We start from the raw sequence: 18,032 nt of genomic DNA, 5'->3' as shown, positions 1-18,032 counted from the left end.
ATAAAAGGGAAGAAAATTACAAAAATGCTTATTTAATATTTAATATATGTGAGGGGGTCCTTGGAAGGATATATGCCAGCTACAAGTTAATAAGCCGGGGCTGAGAGATCAGATGATCAGTGGGTTGTCGATGGAGTTAGGGAATGACAGAACAATCCGATTCTGTGAGGATAGATGGCTATCGGCTGGAGTATTGAAAGATATGTTTCCTAGGCTTTTCTCGGTCTCAACTCTTCATGAATCTGTGATAGCAGACTGTGGCTTTTGGGATGGGCTAGTGTGGATTTGGAGTTTCCAGTGGAGGAGAGAGTTGTTCCAGTGGGAGTTGGACTTAGTACACCAGATTCATGAGATCTTACAGTCATTCAAGCTTACAAATGGGAGGGAAGATAGTGTGGTATGGAAATTTGATAAAACAGGTGACTACTCAACAAAATCCTTTGTGTGAGTGATGCAGGAGGAAGTCCTACCGGAGGAGGTTACCAGCTATAGCTTCACTAGTGCTGTTTGGAAAGGATTTGTCCCCCCGAGGGTTGAACTCCTTTCTTGGTTTGCGTTAGTCGGAAGGGTCAACACAAAGGATCGACTGTGCAGATTACGGGTTATTGACCAGCAGGACAATAGGTGTCTTCTCTGTGGTAAGCCTGTGGAAACCGCGTATCATCTGTTTCTTAGTTGTGAGATTACATGGCAGGTGTGGTGTGCTTGGCTAATGGTCTTTCAACAAAGATGGAGCTTTCCGGGTACTTTGAAGGAACATTTTGAGAGTTGGACGAACTTTACAGGAAGAAAGGTAGATAGGAAGAGATGGTTCACTGGATTATTTGCTGTTATCTGGACAATTTGGCTAGAAAGGAATGACAGGCTCTTCCGAAATAAGAGTTCAAGAGTAGGGGACATTATTAACAGATCGTTTACATTCTACGAAGAATGGAATGGTGTTGAGCCCTTTAGGTGTTGATGGCCGGGTCACAGTGTTTAGGAGTTGTATGTTATCTTGTTTTATTCTTACTATAGCTTTGCTATTTGCTCCACTCTGCTGTGTTGAGCTCCCTTTGATTCAAAAAAAAATATTTAATATATGTTTTGTATTTAATATTCACACCATATTTTTGGTCGGTAAAATTCAAACTTTTTGAAATTTACATAATTGTATACTCATATGAAACTTTTTGTTACTGTGTTCTTTTTTTAAGAGTATTATTGGTCATCTTAAAGGAGGATTTAGGCTGGACAAGAGTACATCCTATAATGTTTTAGTTGTTAAAGAGTTGCTATATTTTATGAATAAGATAAAATCCAAAACAAGAGTTATGACTTTCAAAATTAATTTAGAAAAGATCTATGATATGGTGGATTGGAATTTTTTTTAGACCAAACATTAAGATTTTTTGGGTTTTTTCTAGTTACAGTAACACTCATCATGTCATGTGTTCGGTCTTTTTTACTGTTTCTGTTTTAGCAAAGAAAATTTATGTTTTTGTATTTCTTTGTGTTGTGTACGTAAATTATTTTTTATATTTGGATTAAAACGGTGTTCTTTAGGATTATGAATTATAAAAGTGTTATTCTCAAATATAAAATTTTTTATTTAAAATGTAGAAATCGGATCTTCTGATTTTTTAAGAACAAAAATTAGACCATTCGATTTGTTACGAACAAAAATTGTATCCTCCGATTTATGAATATTTTTTTTTAAATCACAATAAACAATTGGACCCTCCAGTTTGATATTAAAAAATTTTGAAAAATCAACTTGCAAAGTAATCGGTAGGTCCAATTACTAATTTCCATACCAAAATAAAAACACATGCACAACCAATAAAATTGAATTGCATGCATTTCTCTTCCATAATAAAAAATTTTTGTCGTTGTGTATGAAGCAACCAAGATATTTTATTACTCAAAAGATAAAATATGGTTAATGGAACTCAATATCTATGTTTTGCAAGATATTTTATACGTGCTTTAAATATTTGTAATATGAAAAAATCAAATATTTTTAAAAAGTTATTAATTTATTCTGATGTATTTTGATTGTTGTTTATTTAGTTAATAGATTGAATTTTATGTTCGTGAACTTTAAGGTTTTTTTTTTGTTTTAATTTTTTGGTTTTATGATAAAATTATGGTGTAGACAAGTGAGATTGAGTGAGTCCATCTCTTATTGAATGGGGAATTAGATAGAATGTTAAAGAGTCATTTCAATTCAATTCTTAAACTATGGTGTGAATAAGTTAGGTTGAGAAATCTCTTTCTTGTTTGTATTAAAAAATTAGATAAAAAATAACTTTATATTCAATTTCAATCTATCTATTTTATTTTTTGTTTCAATTTTAACATCTTTTTGGAAAGATAGTTTGAACTTTTTTCCAGCAGCCAAACAAGTTATGGATCCAATTGTTAGATGTCAAATATCGAACATCTCTATACGACTGTTTTGGTTGTCCTAAAAATAAGGGCTCTCCCATTTGAAGGAATCTTTGCAAGGCTTGGGAAGTGTTGAATGATGGATTTGCTTGGTGTATTGGAAATTTGAACAAGAATTTTTTGTTTTCTAGCTGGAGGAGAGAATGGTAGTTATCTAATAAGATGGATTATGTTCACATTTCTAATTCGAACCTCCGGATACAAGATATCTGCTCGGTTGGTAGGTGGCATTTGGATACTCTTTATTCCCTTTTATCTCAAAATCTGAAAGGTAATATTCTTTCTTACAATCCAGATGTGCAAACAGGTCCGGAAGTGGGTTGGTACTGGTCTGGGTCTGCTGTCAAAGTCTATGACTCACGCAATGGTTACTTGTGGTTGTGTAAGCAGCTGGTTGGTTGGGAGGAGCGGGACTTTGGCTTTGGCGCCAGTTTATTCCGGAAAAGCACAAGTTTTTTGCTTGGTTGTGTCTTAAGGAGGCTCTTCCTACTGCAAGTTTTTGCTTCAGAAGAGGGATGTCGTCATTGGATAGGTGCCCAAGATGTCTTTCTAGTCAGAAATCGGTTTTACATTGTATTCGCAATTGCCCAAAAGCTCAACTTGTATGACATAGATTGGATATTTCTTGTCATCCTCTGGATTTGATGAATTGGTTCTTGTATCATAACAGAGAGCATCCATTCAGGTTCTTTTCGGGACTTTGGTGGATATGGCGAGTAAGGAATAATGACATCTTTAATACTCATGAAATTTGACATCTGGAAAAAGTGATTTGTCTGGCATTAGCTTCAGAAACAGAGCTTAGGAATATTTTTGAATTACAACGTATGTCTCATCCCTCTATTCTAAATAGTTTTTGGAATCCCATCCATTGGTACTTTCAAAATTAATTGCGATGCTAGTTATCCTAGTTCGGGTGATAGTGTTGATTTTACTTGCGTTATTAGATATTGTAATCGGAGTTGGCAAAGGGGGTGTTTGGAAATGATTGAGAATAATAGTATTTTTTAAGGAGAATTGTTTGCTATTTGGAGAGGATATCTCTTAGCTTAGGATGTGGGTCAACGAGATATTATTTGTGAGGCGGATTGTGTGGAAGTGTTTAATCTTGTTACTAATCACCAAGATGGTTTTAGATTTATTAATCTATTCATGCTCAAAATAAGAAATATCATGTATTAGAATTGTCATGTTGATTTTCGTTTGATTATAAGAGATGGAAACACTTTTTTTTTTTAATTCATTTAAGTCAAAAAAAAATTCATGTCATTTTGTTATTTTTGTATCATCTGTGGCAGTTCGTGTTCGAATCTTCGCACCTCATTTTGGTGACTTTAACCCTTTTTTTTTAACCTTGACTTATTCATGCTTGTATATATCTCATAGGTTTGTCCAAAATACGATTTTATTATGCTAAATTGTGATGGTTGTGTCTTTAATAGTAATAACCTTTGAGTGTTTCGGTGGGTGGCTGTGGGAATGTTCCGATGTAGTGCTCAAAGACAGAATTTTGAGGACAAAGCTCTGATCTTTGCCAATTGAAAAGATTTGGTTCTTGTTGGAGAAGTTAGATATAAGGTTAAGATTGACTGTCTGAATGCTTACTCTTTTATTATGCATGGGAAGTTGCCAGAATGTCGTGTTAAAATAGATATTTTTAGTAAGATCTTTAAATTGAAGTAAAAAGATTTGACAATCTCAATCACACTAATTTAACATGAAATTTTTTTTTTTTTGTAGTCAACTAGTATCTTCTAATTCGATAGGTCAATGATCAATTCATTGCAAATTAAGTTTCACTTAATAATTTGTCATTGACTAATGAATTGCTGCATATACAAGACAGAATTTGAACTCCCAATAAGCGGATGAGTGAACTTATTACTCAATCAACACAAATTGATTTAATTCAACATGAATCTAATTTGGTGGCTGATCTACTTAAATAAGAAGGAATTTGGTCTCATTTTACTTATATGAGTTTCGTTAAGAACCAACTAAAAATGTAATCAATAAAACTAACAAATTGAAAAACAGATTCGTTACTAAAAAAGATAAAAAAAAAATAAATAACCCCGCTATTTTAATTTTTAGAATTTTAAAGTTAGAAATAAAATAAAATTATTGAATTAGGTTATATTATAGTTGATTTTCTAGACTTTTTTCACTTATCTTGATTTATATTGATTGATTATCTTGTGGTAAAGATTTATTTCCCTTATGCACAGGAATCTAGCTAGTTCCTTTTTATTTAAAAAAAAACTGCTAGTGTTATAATCCGGTAAAAAGATTTTTGGGACTTTTTGGTAGAGGCACTTAAGAAAGTAAGAAACTAAGAATCACGTTTTATTTTGTTCCCCTTTATCGTCTTATATTATATTATTCCGCGTAATATTATAAGAAAATATTTTCCCTGAGCTTTAATTATTGAAGTTGAAGGTGAAGCTGCAGTAGTTGTACTCCACCCTCATGTTATTTTCATTCCCCCAATAATATTCCCCATTCCTCAGGTTTCATTCTATATAATAGGCAAACAAACTAAAACCCTTCCACAATAATATCTTATATTCTCTTATAAGTTATTATAATAACTCCACATGGTGACGATGGTACAATCAGAGAAAGTGAAGAACGATGAGGGAGTAGCGGCAAAGCAAGAAAGAACCACCGTTGACTCTCTGGAAGAGACTACTGTTGCTGCCGACAGTTCTTCTCCACAGCCACAAGAAACTACTCATCAGGCGCCACATGATAATAATGATTCCCAGAACCAAGAGGTTTGGATATTGCAACTTGCTCCTTCATTATGTGCTTTTTTCTTCCTACTATATTTTTATTTTCATTTCCATGATTGAAGAGGATTTAGGCTATTCTTTAGTTTTTTTTTTTTAAATTAAAAACGATATTCGAATTCAAAATCTTTAAACCAGAATAAAAATATTATATCATTTGAATTATATTTTATTGATAACTTATTTTTTAATTTACAGATAATATTTTTATTATATTTTTTTTTTTAATATTTAAGTGGCAAGACTCCTAGTCCTACGGACCAGAGTAGATTCGACTCATAATCTTGCAAATAAATCCACTTAAATTACTTTCTATTAAAAAGAACCTCTATCGAATTTCTCTGTTTAATTAGTTAGTGCGTGTTTGTCACGTTTATTACCACTATTTAAGAGATTCTCAAGTTATAATATACTGGTTTTGCTTGGAGAGTGAGCGTCCATCAAATTATATATATAATTTATGGTGAAAACTCAGGTGAAGTCGACTTCACATGAAATTAATATCTGAAAACCGTTAGATGAAAATTTAGTCAAATCAGTCAAATTATCTAACGACTCTCAGGTATCAACTTCACGTAAAGTCGACTGCACCTGAATTTCCACCATAATTTATACGATATAAAATTAATAAACAAGTATTGTATTGTGTGTCTCAGTGTGTAAGTTTCACAATATTAAAGTTAAATTTCTAAACTAACCATTTCAAAATTATTTACACTTAAATATTTTTTTTGTTACATTACACTCAACTTAATTGATTTGACCCAGATTGATCTAATCATTATAGTATGTTAGATATATTGAGTTATAGAATACACACAAATATAAAAAAATAAAATAAAAAATAACATATACAAAATTCAACCCATATTATATATTCATGTATATAAATAAATAAATACATGTAATATTTAATTTACACGAAAACATTATTAGTATGAATTTTTAGGCTTTTAGTCTCCCTCGTCCCTTATATATATTGTCCAGCTCCACTTACCGAGAAAAGTACATTTGACCTATCAATTTTAAGATTAAAAATATTATTTATATATTAAAATTAATAACTAAAATTAACTACTAATATATTTATGTTGAAATATATATATATATATATAGTTTAATTTATTTTTAATGTATATTTATATTTTAATATATATTTTATACTAATTACTAATTTTAGTATATACTTGATATAATTTTTTTAAGATATACTTTTTGTTATTTGGTGTATGTACGCAATAGACGATATTTCTTTTTTTTTATAGAAATTAAATAAAAAGTAAAATATATTTTTATTTTAAAAAATCCTAAAATTTTATTGTAAAGTTTTTATATTTATATTAAATATATCTTTGATAGTTAAACTTTTAAAAATTTAAATTAAATTTAGCAATAATTATATTTAGTTTGTTTGTGTTAAAAGTTATTTTTGTAAAATTATTATTGAAATAATTTTAAATTTTTAAAAAAATTAACTGCAAGTGATATATTTGATACAAATCGAAATGTTATAAGATAAAATTAAAATAAAATAAAATTTAGAGATAATTTTAAAATTTTTAATAAATTTTAAGTAAAAAAAGGACAATTTACTTAAATAAATTGTTTGGAGAAGAATTTTACTCAAATACAATATTTTAAATAGCAAGACACAAATGCAAATTTTCATATAACTATAGAAATAGTTACTAGCACTAGCAGTTTAGAGGAGCACGTAAACCGCTACTGGCAGTCGCGGCTTATGTGGAATGTTGCCCAAACAAAAACCGCTATAGGCAGCTGCGGTTTCTATACAAGTTGGCTTGGTCATAAACCGCTACAGCCAGTAGCAGTTTATGTGTGATGTATGCATGTGGTGATTGGCTATATATATCCCTCCAATGCATTGAGGTAGTACTGGAATGCTATTTTTCACAAATGGATGGTGAGGAGAGTTTTCTAGCTCTAGTTATTACTCTGGTAAAATTCAAAAAAGCAAAAGGCACGGTGTTAAATTTACGGATAGGGAATCGCTTAGCCTTTTTATCCGGTCGTCGAGTACGTTGACAGAGATAGAAAAACATCATATTACAGAAGTTGGGTGTGCGTGAGACAAAGTGAGTAAAGAAGTTGTTTTACAAGATTCCTATTGCTGTTGTGTCAGCTTGTGTCAAGTATGAGACATTTGTTATAGGGTTCGATGAAGATATGCAGGTCTGGTTTCACTATCGGCGAAGTTTTCCTGAGGTTAGAATACCCGAGTTGTTTGCGAAGTTTGAAGATGGCATCGACAGCTCTGGGGCATCAGCGCTGAATCCTCAGTCGACGATGATGGGGGTGCCTCAATATCGATGCCTGTGGTAGCACCTGCTTGTCTGATCCCTGATCTTCCATGTGTTGCGGTTCGTATTGCTAGTGTGCCTCATGGTGTTCCTGATTTTGAAGTTGAGACTAGATCGGATCGAGTTGAAAATGCGATGCGAGACGATGATTCGGACGATGAGCTGGCCGACATTGTTGGGGACAGTGATGATTATTCTGAGAAATACACATATACCCATGGGCCATCGGGTTTGGCCACATCGATATCGAGCGATCACAGACAGCTTGATTATCATGTGATATGTGCGAGGATCTTTCCGTTGGTCAGAGCTGATGCATCGGTTACGATAAAGGTGTTGTAGGAAGCAACTGAGGCAACCTATGGTTTCAGGCCTAGTTACAGGAAGGTCTGGATGGCGAAGTAGAAGGCAGTAACACAGATCTACGGTGACTGAGAGAAGTCTTATGGCGAGTTGCCCCATTGGATCCTTGGGGTGACATCCACCATGGAGGGTACGATTGCTCTGTTGAAGACCTTTCCGGTTAGAGTGGGTGATCAGGTTGATGAATCAACTGTCTACTTTCAACGTCTTTTCTGGACATTTTCTCCTTGTATTGAGGCTTTCCGACACTGCAAACCGCTAGTCAGTATCGACGGTACGCACTTATATGGCAAGTATGGAGGGACTTTGCTACTGGCTATTGCTCAAGACGGAAACTCGAATATCTTGTTCATTGTGTTTGCACTTGTGGAAGGAGAAAATGCAGAGTATTGGGCATACGTCCTGACTAACCTGAGAAGACATGTGACCCCACAACCAAGTATTCTGGTGATATCTGACAGGTACAATGGCATCAAGGCTGCACTAGAGGCACCTAATAGTGGTTGGCTACTTCCTCATGCTTATCGGGCATTTACATTCGTCATGTTGCCGCCAATTTTGCTCTCAACTTCAAGGGGTGGGATGCAAGGAGGCTACTGGTGAATGCTGCTTATGCGAAGACGAAGGCCAAGTTTGAGTATTGGTTTGATATTATGAGAACTGAAAATCCGACCAAGTGTGATTGGGCAAATAGAATGGAGTACGGGAGGTGGATACAGAACAAGGATGGCGGCAAACGATATGGCCACATGACGACCAACATATCTGAGTGTGTCAACTCTGTTTTGAAGGACACCAGGAGTCTACCAGTCACTTCGTTGGTGAAGTCGACATATCTACAGCTTGCATAATTGTTTGTTGTTTGGGGTCCGACGGCAGAGGCACAACTGGGATCTTGTTGTGAATAAGACACCATTCCCTCTTGAGAAAACACCTTTGACAAAGAAATAAAATAGACACAATCACAACACAAGAATTTAACGTGGAAACTCCAATTACTGGAGAAAAAACCACAGCCGTTGTCAAATGACAACCAGAGAATATCACTATGTGAAAATTGTTACAACACATAGACTTCTTTCTCTATAACACCGGCACCCCAGTACACCCACACTCTCTCAAAGCAAATATCTAACTACACCTCACAACACTCTCTAATCAAAGAGTACAGAGGAAAAGAAAAATCAGATACAAGCTTAAAGTGTTTCTGACTGGTGCAAAAACAAATGGAGAACTTAGCCACATATTTATAGCCTAGGCCACCCACTCCATTTGCTATCCTAAGTAATGTGGGACTAATTCAACCAAATCCTAACAATCTCCACCTTGATTGAAATAGTCACACATCTTCAGCTTCCATTGTCAACACCGACAATTCTTTACTGCCATTGTCTATACCGACAATCATAGTTCAGAGAACTATCATACTCCACCATGAAAGTATACTCACTTGGAATTAGACCACTCAAGCATTTCGCCTTGGTACAGATCGAAACCTTGCTGAAAATTCATGGTGCAACTTCCAAATTGGCTTTTCCTGGAAGTTCTTCAGCCATCGACATAACTCCGTCACACACCTTGCATCTCAACGCCAACCAATGCCCGTGTGCAATTGTGGACCCGATTGCCACAACTTATCCTTATCCATGGCAGTGCGGTAATACCATGAGGATACTTCTTGTCTTCTAGAGAACGTCATCTTCTCTCATAGAGAGAGCAACCAGAGATCTTCTCCTTCAACGCCTTGTGCAAACCTGATTGTATCAACACATCCTTGACTTGTATTTGCCACAAGCCAAAATTGATTCTTCCATCAAATTTTTCTTTTTCAAGCTTCACAGCACTTGAATATCATGACATAGTTGCAACCGTATACTGGAATAGTATAACTCAACCGTGCACTAGGAAGGGTCCCCAGGAAAGAGAGGTGGGTCACAATGGACACACTTAAATACCAAGTCTTTCCTTAGCCAGAACCTTTTCAAACAGCACTCTCACAGTGTCACACTGCCTTCCAGCAATAACAACAGCAACCAAAGATCAACCTCAAGCTACAGGACAAAATTCTTTTCTGATGTAGAAGGTCAGACTAGGCTGCAACCACAGAGTATACTAAGAATAAATCCCACCGAACCGAAGCTCTGATACCACATGTTGGGAATAAGACACCATTCTCCCTTGAGAAAACACCTTTGACAAAGAAATAAAATAGACATAATCACAACACAAGAATTTAACGTGGAAACTCCAATTACTGGAGAAAAAACTACGGCCGTTGTCAAATGACAACCAGAGAATATCACTATGTGAAAATTGTTACAACACATAGACTTCTTTCTCTCTAACACCGGCACCCCAATACACCCACACTCTCTCAAAGCAAATATCTAACTACACCTCACAACACTCTCTAATCAAAGAGTACAGAGAAAAAGAAAAATCAGATACAAGCTTAAAGTGTTTCTGACTGGTGCAAAAACAAATGGAGAACTTAGCCTCATATTTATAGCCTAGGCCACCCACTTCATTTGCTATCCTAAGTAATGTGGGACTAATTCAACCAAATCCTAACAGATATATTTTACAAATTTTAATACTCAGAAAAATAAAAAAGAAACTAACCTCATCGACAATGGCACCGGCAATGGCAACGCCATTCAGTCGATACAAGCTCTGTTCGTCTACCATAATGTCCAATTGAAGGTCACTACTGAGAAAACTCGAATTCGCGATCCCAAAGTTTTTCTCCCTCTTTCTAGAATTTTCTCTCTCTAAGAATATTCAAACTCTACGCCAAATGAAGAATCTGCGGCTGGCTCTCACGGATTTATAGCCCCTTTGAACGTAAATCGCGGCTGCCTCCAACGGTTTACGAACAAGCCCCACAACACATAAACCGCTACTGTCTGTAGCGGTTTATGAGCAACTCCACTTATACAGAAATCGCTGCTGCCTATAACAATTTCTGCTTATTCCAGTGTTTCATGTAAATCGTAGCTGCCAGTAGCGGTTTACGTAATCTTCTAATCTGTTACTGTCAGTAACGGTTTCTATAAATTAGTGAAAAGTTTCAATTGCGTTTTGGAGTTTAAAAAGTTGCAATCTAATAAAATTGATCTCTACTTATTTTATTTAAGTGAATTGTCCTAAAAAAATATATATTTTATTTTAAATGTCTAAAGATATTTTTTTATACTTTAAAATGCCTAAATATAAAATATGAACTTTATATGAATGCACATAATTGTTTATTTTCTTAACATTCATTCTGGATTGAATCAGTAGAGTTTATGGAAGTTTTCTTTAATTTGCATTGGACAAGGTACAACCCATGGGACATGTCAAAAGGAAGAAAAAATCTATTAAAATAAAAAGTTGATAAAACAATAAATAATATATTTATTTTAAAATTTATAATTTTTATTACGTGGAAAATTCACTATTTTATTTTAAAATAATTTAAATACTTTATTAATATTTTTATTTTAGAAGAATTTAATTAAAAAAACAATCTAATTCAGATAATGATATACACGAGATTAATTCTTTTAAATTATAGAATTTAGATAAAATTATAAATTGAAAATTATAAAAAATATTTTTTAATATATTTATCATATATTAATTAAAATAAAATATTTAAACAGCTCTTATATTAACTAAATCCTAAATTATATGTGGTCCACAGTTTAAGTTTTTCCATACCAAATTAAATACTTGTGTCTATGTCAAAGTTATTATTATAGATAGAAAAATATTTGACATTTTGATTTTGACGATGATTATTATTACTGTTATTTAAAACCACTTTAAATTTGTTACAGAAAGATATAGTAAGTATCTTTTGTCAGTAATAAAATGAACCACGTGGTAAAATGACGTAGTTGTGGATGCAGCCGATATTTGAGATGGTGATATTAATGAAAAAAATAAATATTAACAGGACCAAATAGAAAAAAAGAAATGAGAGGTAGGCATAGAAAGATAAATGATAAAGGTCATCTTCAGTGCAAAAGAAAAAAAAAACCAAGATTTAAACTTTATCCATTCTTAGAAAAATGATACCGTAAATAATAATAAGTAAAAGAATAATTATAGAATATTAATTTTTAATTAGTTAATATTGAGTAATTTATTATAAATATATTTTTTAAAATTGTCTCTTTTTAAAAGTTTAAAATTAGAATTTAGAATATAAAATATAAAACTAGAAATTAAAAAATATAAAATTAAAAAATTAACTAATATTAGTTAAAATAGGATTAATTTTTTAATTCAATTTAGATTTAATTACATAATGATACATTAGTACTTTTAATTTTTACTATTTATTATTAGTAAATACTAATGGTTTTGGAAAAAAATACTTTAAATTCTAAATTTTAAATTTTAAATTTAAATTATTAATATAAAATATAATAAATAAAGAGTGATAATTTATTTAATTGACAAAGAATATAATATTTTTTTTTTTATTTAAGGATGAGCATTTACAATTACCATAAGATTTATTCATGTGAAGTGGATAAAATTTTTACTAAAAAGTTATAGAAAAAATTTTAAGTATATTGGGAATATCGATGTTCTAATTATTTTAACGTTGATTTTAATTAATGTATATTATATATATTTTTTATAATTCAGATCAACGGTGACTAATGTTTCCGGTACACTTGAAACTCCTCCAAAATTATATATGTACCCAAAAAATAAAAGAAAACTTCTATTTGCACATGCATTCATTCATTGTTCAGAAATCCAAATCACACAAATAATACTGATTTGCAGAACCACATGAATAATTGTTGGCTTAGTTAATGAATAATTTAGTGGACAACAAAATCTCTAAGCATAATTTAGTTACCAAACTTGATGAGGAATTTTGGTTGGGAATTGGGAACACATGAAAAACCCTTGCTTGTTGCACGTGTTTGCATTAAAAAACCGAAACTTTTATGCACGTGCCACGGTGTTCTTCAGGTTTTGTTCTTCACCTTTTATTCTCTTTCCGTTCTGCGCTCGGTGTGAAGAAGCAGCCATTTTTTTAACGGAAATCACACCGCGCACACCGTAGTGTTCATCGCAATCCACAATGGATGATGCTGCTATCTTCTCAACCCTGAAAGAATATGTCAATCATTCATGGTTCGTTTTTTCAATTCTGCCTCTCGATTTTCTTCTTTTTCAATGTCCTTGTTTTGTTATATCGACGACTCTGTTTTCTTGAGTCACAGTTTCTGCTTAGTTTTTAAGTTGTTCTTCGTTGATTTTTTTGTTGCTATAAGTGAATAGCTTGTTCTAATTACCCAGTGGTCAACTTAGATCTATGTCCGAGATCTCCTTTCTTTTGTGGGTTGATCGAACTTCCTTGAATTTTATTATCTGGTTGTTGTTTCTGTGAATGAATATGCGAAATTTTGCTGGTGAAATTTCCAAAGTTGCATTCTTTTTGCGCCAAAATGAAAGAAAGTTGAAACCGTGTGATCTAAAATAAAAGATATCTCTATTCTTTTTTAGTTTAATTGCTTTTGCTTTTGATGTTTCTTAAATTGAGAAAAAACAACCTTCTTGACTTTTTCTGAGTGCAGAAATTGAGGGCTGCAGCTACTACTAGACAAGCTTCAAGAATGGGAGAGTTCAACAGCAATGTTGAGTATGTCACCGTTGTAGATTTACCTTCCCCAAGGAGAACTCACACCATGAAGAAAGTTTCAATGCTCCCTCTTGTATTCCTAATCTTCTATGAGGTTTCAGGTGGTCCCTTTGGTGTTGAGGACACTGTTCATGCAGCAGGTCCACTCTTAGCGCTTCTTGGTTTCGTCGTTTTCCCATTCATATGGAGCATCCCTGAAGCTTTGATCACTGCTGAGATGGGCACAATGTTCCCCGAAAACAGCGGGTATGTCGTTTGGGTCTCGACTGCACTGGGTCCCTTTTGGGGGTTTCAGCAGGGTTGGATGAAGTGGCTGAGTGGTGTGATAGACAATGCTTTATATCCTGTTCTGTTTCTTGATTATCTGAAATCTGGAGTCCCTGCATTAGGGGGTGGATTACCTAGAATCCTTGCAACTTGGGGTTTGACAATTGTTCTCACTTTCTTGAACTACAGGGGTTTAACAATTGTAGGATATGTTGCTGTTTTTTTAGGGGTTTTCTCGCTCCTCCCTTTTGTGGTTATGGGGTTTTTGGCAATTCCGGACTTGAAACCTTCGAGATGGACTGTGGTAAACACTAAAGATGTTGATTGGAATTTGTATTTGAATACTTTGTTCTGGAATCTCAATTACTGGGATTCTATAAGTACTCTTTCTGGGGAAGTTGAGAATCCTAAGAAAACTCTTCCAAAAGCTTTGTTTTTGGCATTGATCCTAGTGGTTCTGGGGTATTTCTTCCCACTTCTGATTGGCACTGGCGCTGTTCCCCTTAATCGAGAGTTGTGGACTGATGGTTACTTCTCGGATATTGCTATGATTCTTGGAGGAGCATGGTTGAGATGGTGGCTTCAGGCTGCTGCCGCGATGTCAAATATGGGAATGTTTGTTGCTGAAATGAGCAGCGACTCTTTCCAGCTTCTAGGGATGGCCGAGAGAGGAATGTTGCCCGAGTTCTTCAGCAAGAGATCTCGTCATGGAACCCCTCTTGTAGGTATACTTTTCTCTGCCTCTGGTGTAATTCTACTGTCATGGATGAGCTTTCAAGAGATCGTAGCGGCAGAAAACTTCCTGTACTGTTTCGGAATGATTTTGGAGTTTATTGCATTCATATTGTTGAAGATCAAGCACCCCAATGCGTCTCGGCCTTACAAGGTGCCAGGAGGAGCAGCCGGGGCGATCCTAATGTGCATCCCTCCGACCGCATTGATCTGTGTCGTGTTGTATTTCTCCACCCTCAAAGTAATGGTTGTAAGCCTCATTGCTGTGTCAATTGGCCTTGTCTTGCAGCCTTGTATCAAATATGTAGAGAAAAAGAGGTGGTTGAAGTTCTCCCATAGTGCTGATCTCCCAGATCTTGAACATGAGGAGAGCACTCACTCTTTGGTGAATTAATTAACTTATCATGTTTCTAGATTTTTTATTTTTTGACAGTGTTGAGGTTATTTTTTTGAGGTGTTAATGCATTATAGCTGCATAGAAGGGGCAGCTTTGTATCTTATGCTTTTGGTTCTTTAGCTGTTTAATATGCCACTCCACTAAGAAACTTGTAATTTGATTTGGTTCCCCCCTGTCATGTTTAGACAAACTGCATGATTGGGTTTGCTTAGTGTTTGGGAAGAATTTTTTTGGAATAGATAAAAAAATTGTAAGTTTTTAAGTAATACATGTGAATGAGCAAGACAGAAAATTCAACTTATCAGTCCTGTCATTTTAGGGTTTGGTTGATTGGAGGTTGCAAAATTTGGGTGAAAATTCACATGTGATTTTTATGGATAATTTTATTCATCAAATTTATTTATTTATAAAAAATTATTTCATTTGTATGCTTCAAGGCTCCAGCACACTATACAGGGTTAGAGAATAAAATAGAATTGAAATGGTCATAAATATAATTGTGATGCGTATAAAATTTATCTATTTTTAAAAATAATTATGCTATATAAGTATATATACACTAAAATAAGCTATCAGAATAGAATATATATTAAATTGAGCTAAACTACATATGTATTTTGTACATAAATATATAGTGATTTATTTTGATATATAAATAATATTTTTGTTTTAAAAAATATAAGTGTTTATAACAATATAACATCTATTGGTTACCTTTTTCTTCACAAAATAAATCGATATAACATCTATTTTTTTTTTTTAGAATTAGGAGTGAAACTCGAACTCGAGAGCTCGATATAACATCTACTTGATCTTTCTCCCTTCACAGGTTCACATCAAAATTTAAAAAGAAAAAGAAAAATATGATTCCTATTTATTTTATATTTTTTAACAGTTCAGTAAAAAAATAAAACAAGTGTAATAACCCGTGTCATGCACATGATAAAATTGAAATGATAATTTTAAATTATTCTATTAAAATTAATTTAAATTGTAATAATTTAATTAATAAATAAATAATATAATGTTCATTATTCGTGTTTTTTTAAATATAATATTAAATATATTAACTCGAATGTAGCTATTAAGTGTATAAAAATTATGTTTGAATTATGAATTCTCTAAATGAAATTATCTCGTTTAAAATATTTAAATTATGATTTAAAAAAAATTGATCTAATATTACATTTTTTCTCCACTTTACTTTTAATATATTGATATTGCAAGTCTAAATTACAGTATTTTAATGAATCTTGACTGAAAAAGAAAATAGTTACGTGTTTCTATCATTTAATTTATTTAATACACAATGTGCTGATACTAACGATATTTTTTTTAAAAAATATATTGATACAAATAGATATAATATAATTACAAATATAACATAAATAAATAAAATATATAAATAAATGCAAAACTAATATGTTTACCAATGTCTTTGTTAAATTTTATAAATTAGAGAATAAATTATGTATTCGATTGCTTGGTGATCACATAGATGATCAAGTAATTGGATTGTAAATTGATCTCATAGTGTACATTTTATTTTTTCTCATTTTTGAATGAAAGTGAGAATTAAGAGAGTAAGTAGTAATACATAAAGAAAAAAAAATTTGCACCACAACACATAATTATAACCAAAAGAAATCTTCATATTAAAATTTTACATACTGCAAATCATGAAGATCAATCACAATGTACTGGTCACTTTTCTCTATTTTTGACCATGATATAAGTTTTTCTTTTCTAGTCAAGAATCTAATAACATCTAATTGATAAAAAAAATTGAATTAAAAGTACCAAATTAAGGACAAATGAGTGAATAATATAAGAAATTATAACTTCGTACGTGTATAAAATAAAGAGAATTTACTGATTTATTTTGTATTAAACGATAAAACTAACAATAGTATATTAATAAAAGGATATACCTTTAAAAAAGTCACAATACAATTTCAAATATTTTCATAAATAAACTGTTAAAATTTTTGTTATCGATAAAATGATGCTATTATACAATTTTTTGGCAAAACTTAAAATCAAAAGGAAAATAACTTTGTGTGGCTTAATATAAATTAATTACATACCAAATAAGTAGAATCGTTCATTTGTTTGTTTCAATATATCAGCATAGGCAAGCAAATTAAAATGATTATCCAGAATTTTACGATCATGGACCAAATGTACTATAAGTGACTCTATCTTAAAAGATATTTTGCACATGTGTAGTCAATCTCAAAATTTGAGAAGACATAGACCTTCCTTTCTACCAATTCATTCTAAAATATTTTTGTCAAATAATTCTTGATTGAACAATGAATTTTATCGTATTGCAAAATAAATTAAATATAAAAGCTATTAGCATTTACAAAAATATTAAAAAGAATTGTCTTTGACTTGTGAAATGTTGTACTTATAAAATTAACTTAAAATATGAACTACAAATATTTATAAGAATTTAATTTTAATGCAATGACAGTGTAAAGTAGTTTTACACGTGCATCCAATTACGTAATGACACATCAATAAAAATAAATACCTTTCACATTGACCGCGTGAATGGTCAACCAAAAGAACGAATGTGATTGCACGACTGTGTAAAACGCTTTACACTGTTAGTGTATCAAAATTAAATTCTATTTATAAATTGAACTTAGCATTACTTAAAAAAATTTAGTAAATGAATCAATTAATCTTATCATCTATTAGAACTATTTCTACGAATCAATTAGAAAATTCTTCACTTTTCTTCACAAAACACCAAAGAACAAAACTTTTAGCAATTGTCTTCATTTAAATTGTATCCACTCACACGCATATATTAAAGAATAATGCTATAAAATTAACACAATTTATTATTTTTTGCTAATAATTAGACAATAATATTTTAAAATATTAACTAAAAATATAGTGTTAGTCTGCCAAACTAAAAATATTAAATTACTGAATATAAATACTAACACATGTAAATTAAAATTGTTGGTCTTTAAACTTTTTCCCATATCAAAATCACCATTCTCAATCCAACTAACAATTTTACAAAGAAAACTTTGCATGGGAGTAATGAACTATATAGA

At 32.3% G+C, this 18,032-nt stretch overlaps 2 protein-coding genes across 3 annotated transcripts; both read left to right on the top strand.

Annotated features, from left to right (window-relative positions):
- Positions 1-130: 130 nt before the first annotated feature.
- Positions 131-961, top strand: LOC148563200 (uncharacterized). The gene is made up of 2 exons (XM_088486070.1): positions 131-397; positions 458-961. Exons 1-2 carry the CDS (start codon positions 131-133, stop codon positions 959-961), a joined length of 771 nt encoding a protein of 256 aa, XP_088342196.1.
- Positions 962-4,851: 3,890 nt separating this feature from the next.
- On the top strand, positions 4,852-15,256 carry LOC107642412 (putative polyamine transporter At1g31830). 2 transcript variants are annotated; one of them, XM_016345754.3, is made up of 2 exons: positions 4,852-5,207; positions 13,495-15,256. In XM_016345754.3, the coding sequence occupies exons 1-2, from the start codon at positions 5,028-5,030 to the stop codon at positions 14,950-14,952; spliced, it is 1,638 nt and encodes a 545-aa protein (XP_016201240.1). In that variant the 5' UTR covers positions 4,852-5,027; the 3' UTR covers positions 14,953-15,256. The 2 variants fall into 2 exon arrangements, with proteins under 2 accessions (XP_016201240.1, XP_016201241.1); XM_016345755.3 differs by lacking the exon at positions 4,852-5,207 and adding an exon at positions 12,723-13,051.
- The last annotated feature ends 2,776 nt before the right edge of the window (positions 15,257-18,032 follow it).

This window comes from Arachis ipaensis, chromosome B5, assembly GCF_059453495.1.
Source record: "Arachis ipaensis isolate K30076 ecotype BB chromosome B5, ASM5945349v1, whole genome shotgun sequence".
NCBI classification, from domain to species: domain Eukaryota; kingdom Viridiplantae; phylum Streptophyta; class Magnoliopsida; order Fabales; family Fabaceae; genus Arachis; species Arachis ipaensis.
This window is presented reverse-complemented; position numbering and strand designations above follow the sequence as displayed.

Excerpts from the sequence above, each read along its gene's own strand:
- LOC148563200 (XM_088486070.1), top strand. The coding sequence starts at position 131 with ATGGAGTTAGGGAATGACAGAACAATCCGATTCTGTGAGGATAGATGG. Across the intron at positions 398-457 it reads ATGGGAGGGAAGATAGTGTG|GAGGAAGTCCTACCGGAGGA; the intron begins GTATGGAAATTT and ends TGAGTGATGCAG.
- LOC107642412 (XM_016345754.3), top strand. The coding sequence starts at position 5,028 with ATGGTGACGATGGTACAATCAGAGAAAGTGAAGAACGATGAGGGAGTA. Across the intron at positions 5,208-13,494 it reads ATGATTCCCAGAACCAAGAG|AAATTGAGGGCTGCAGCTAC; the intron begins GTTTGGATATTG and ends TTCTGAGTGCAG.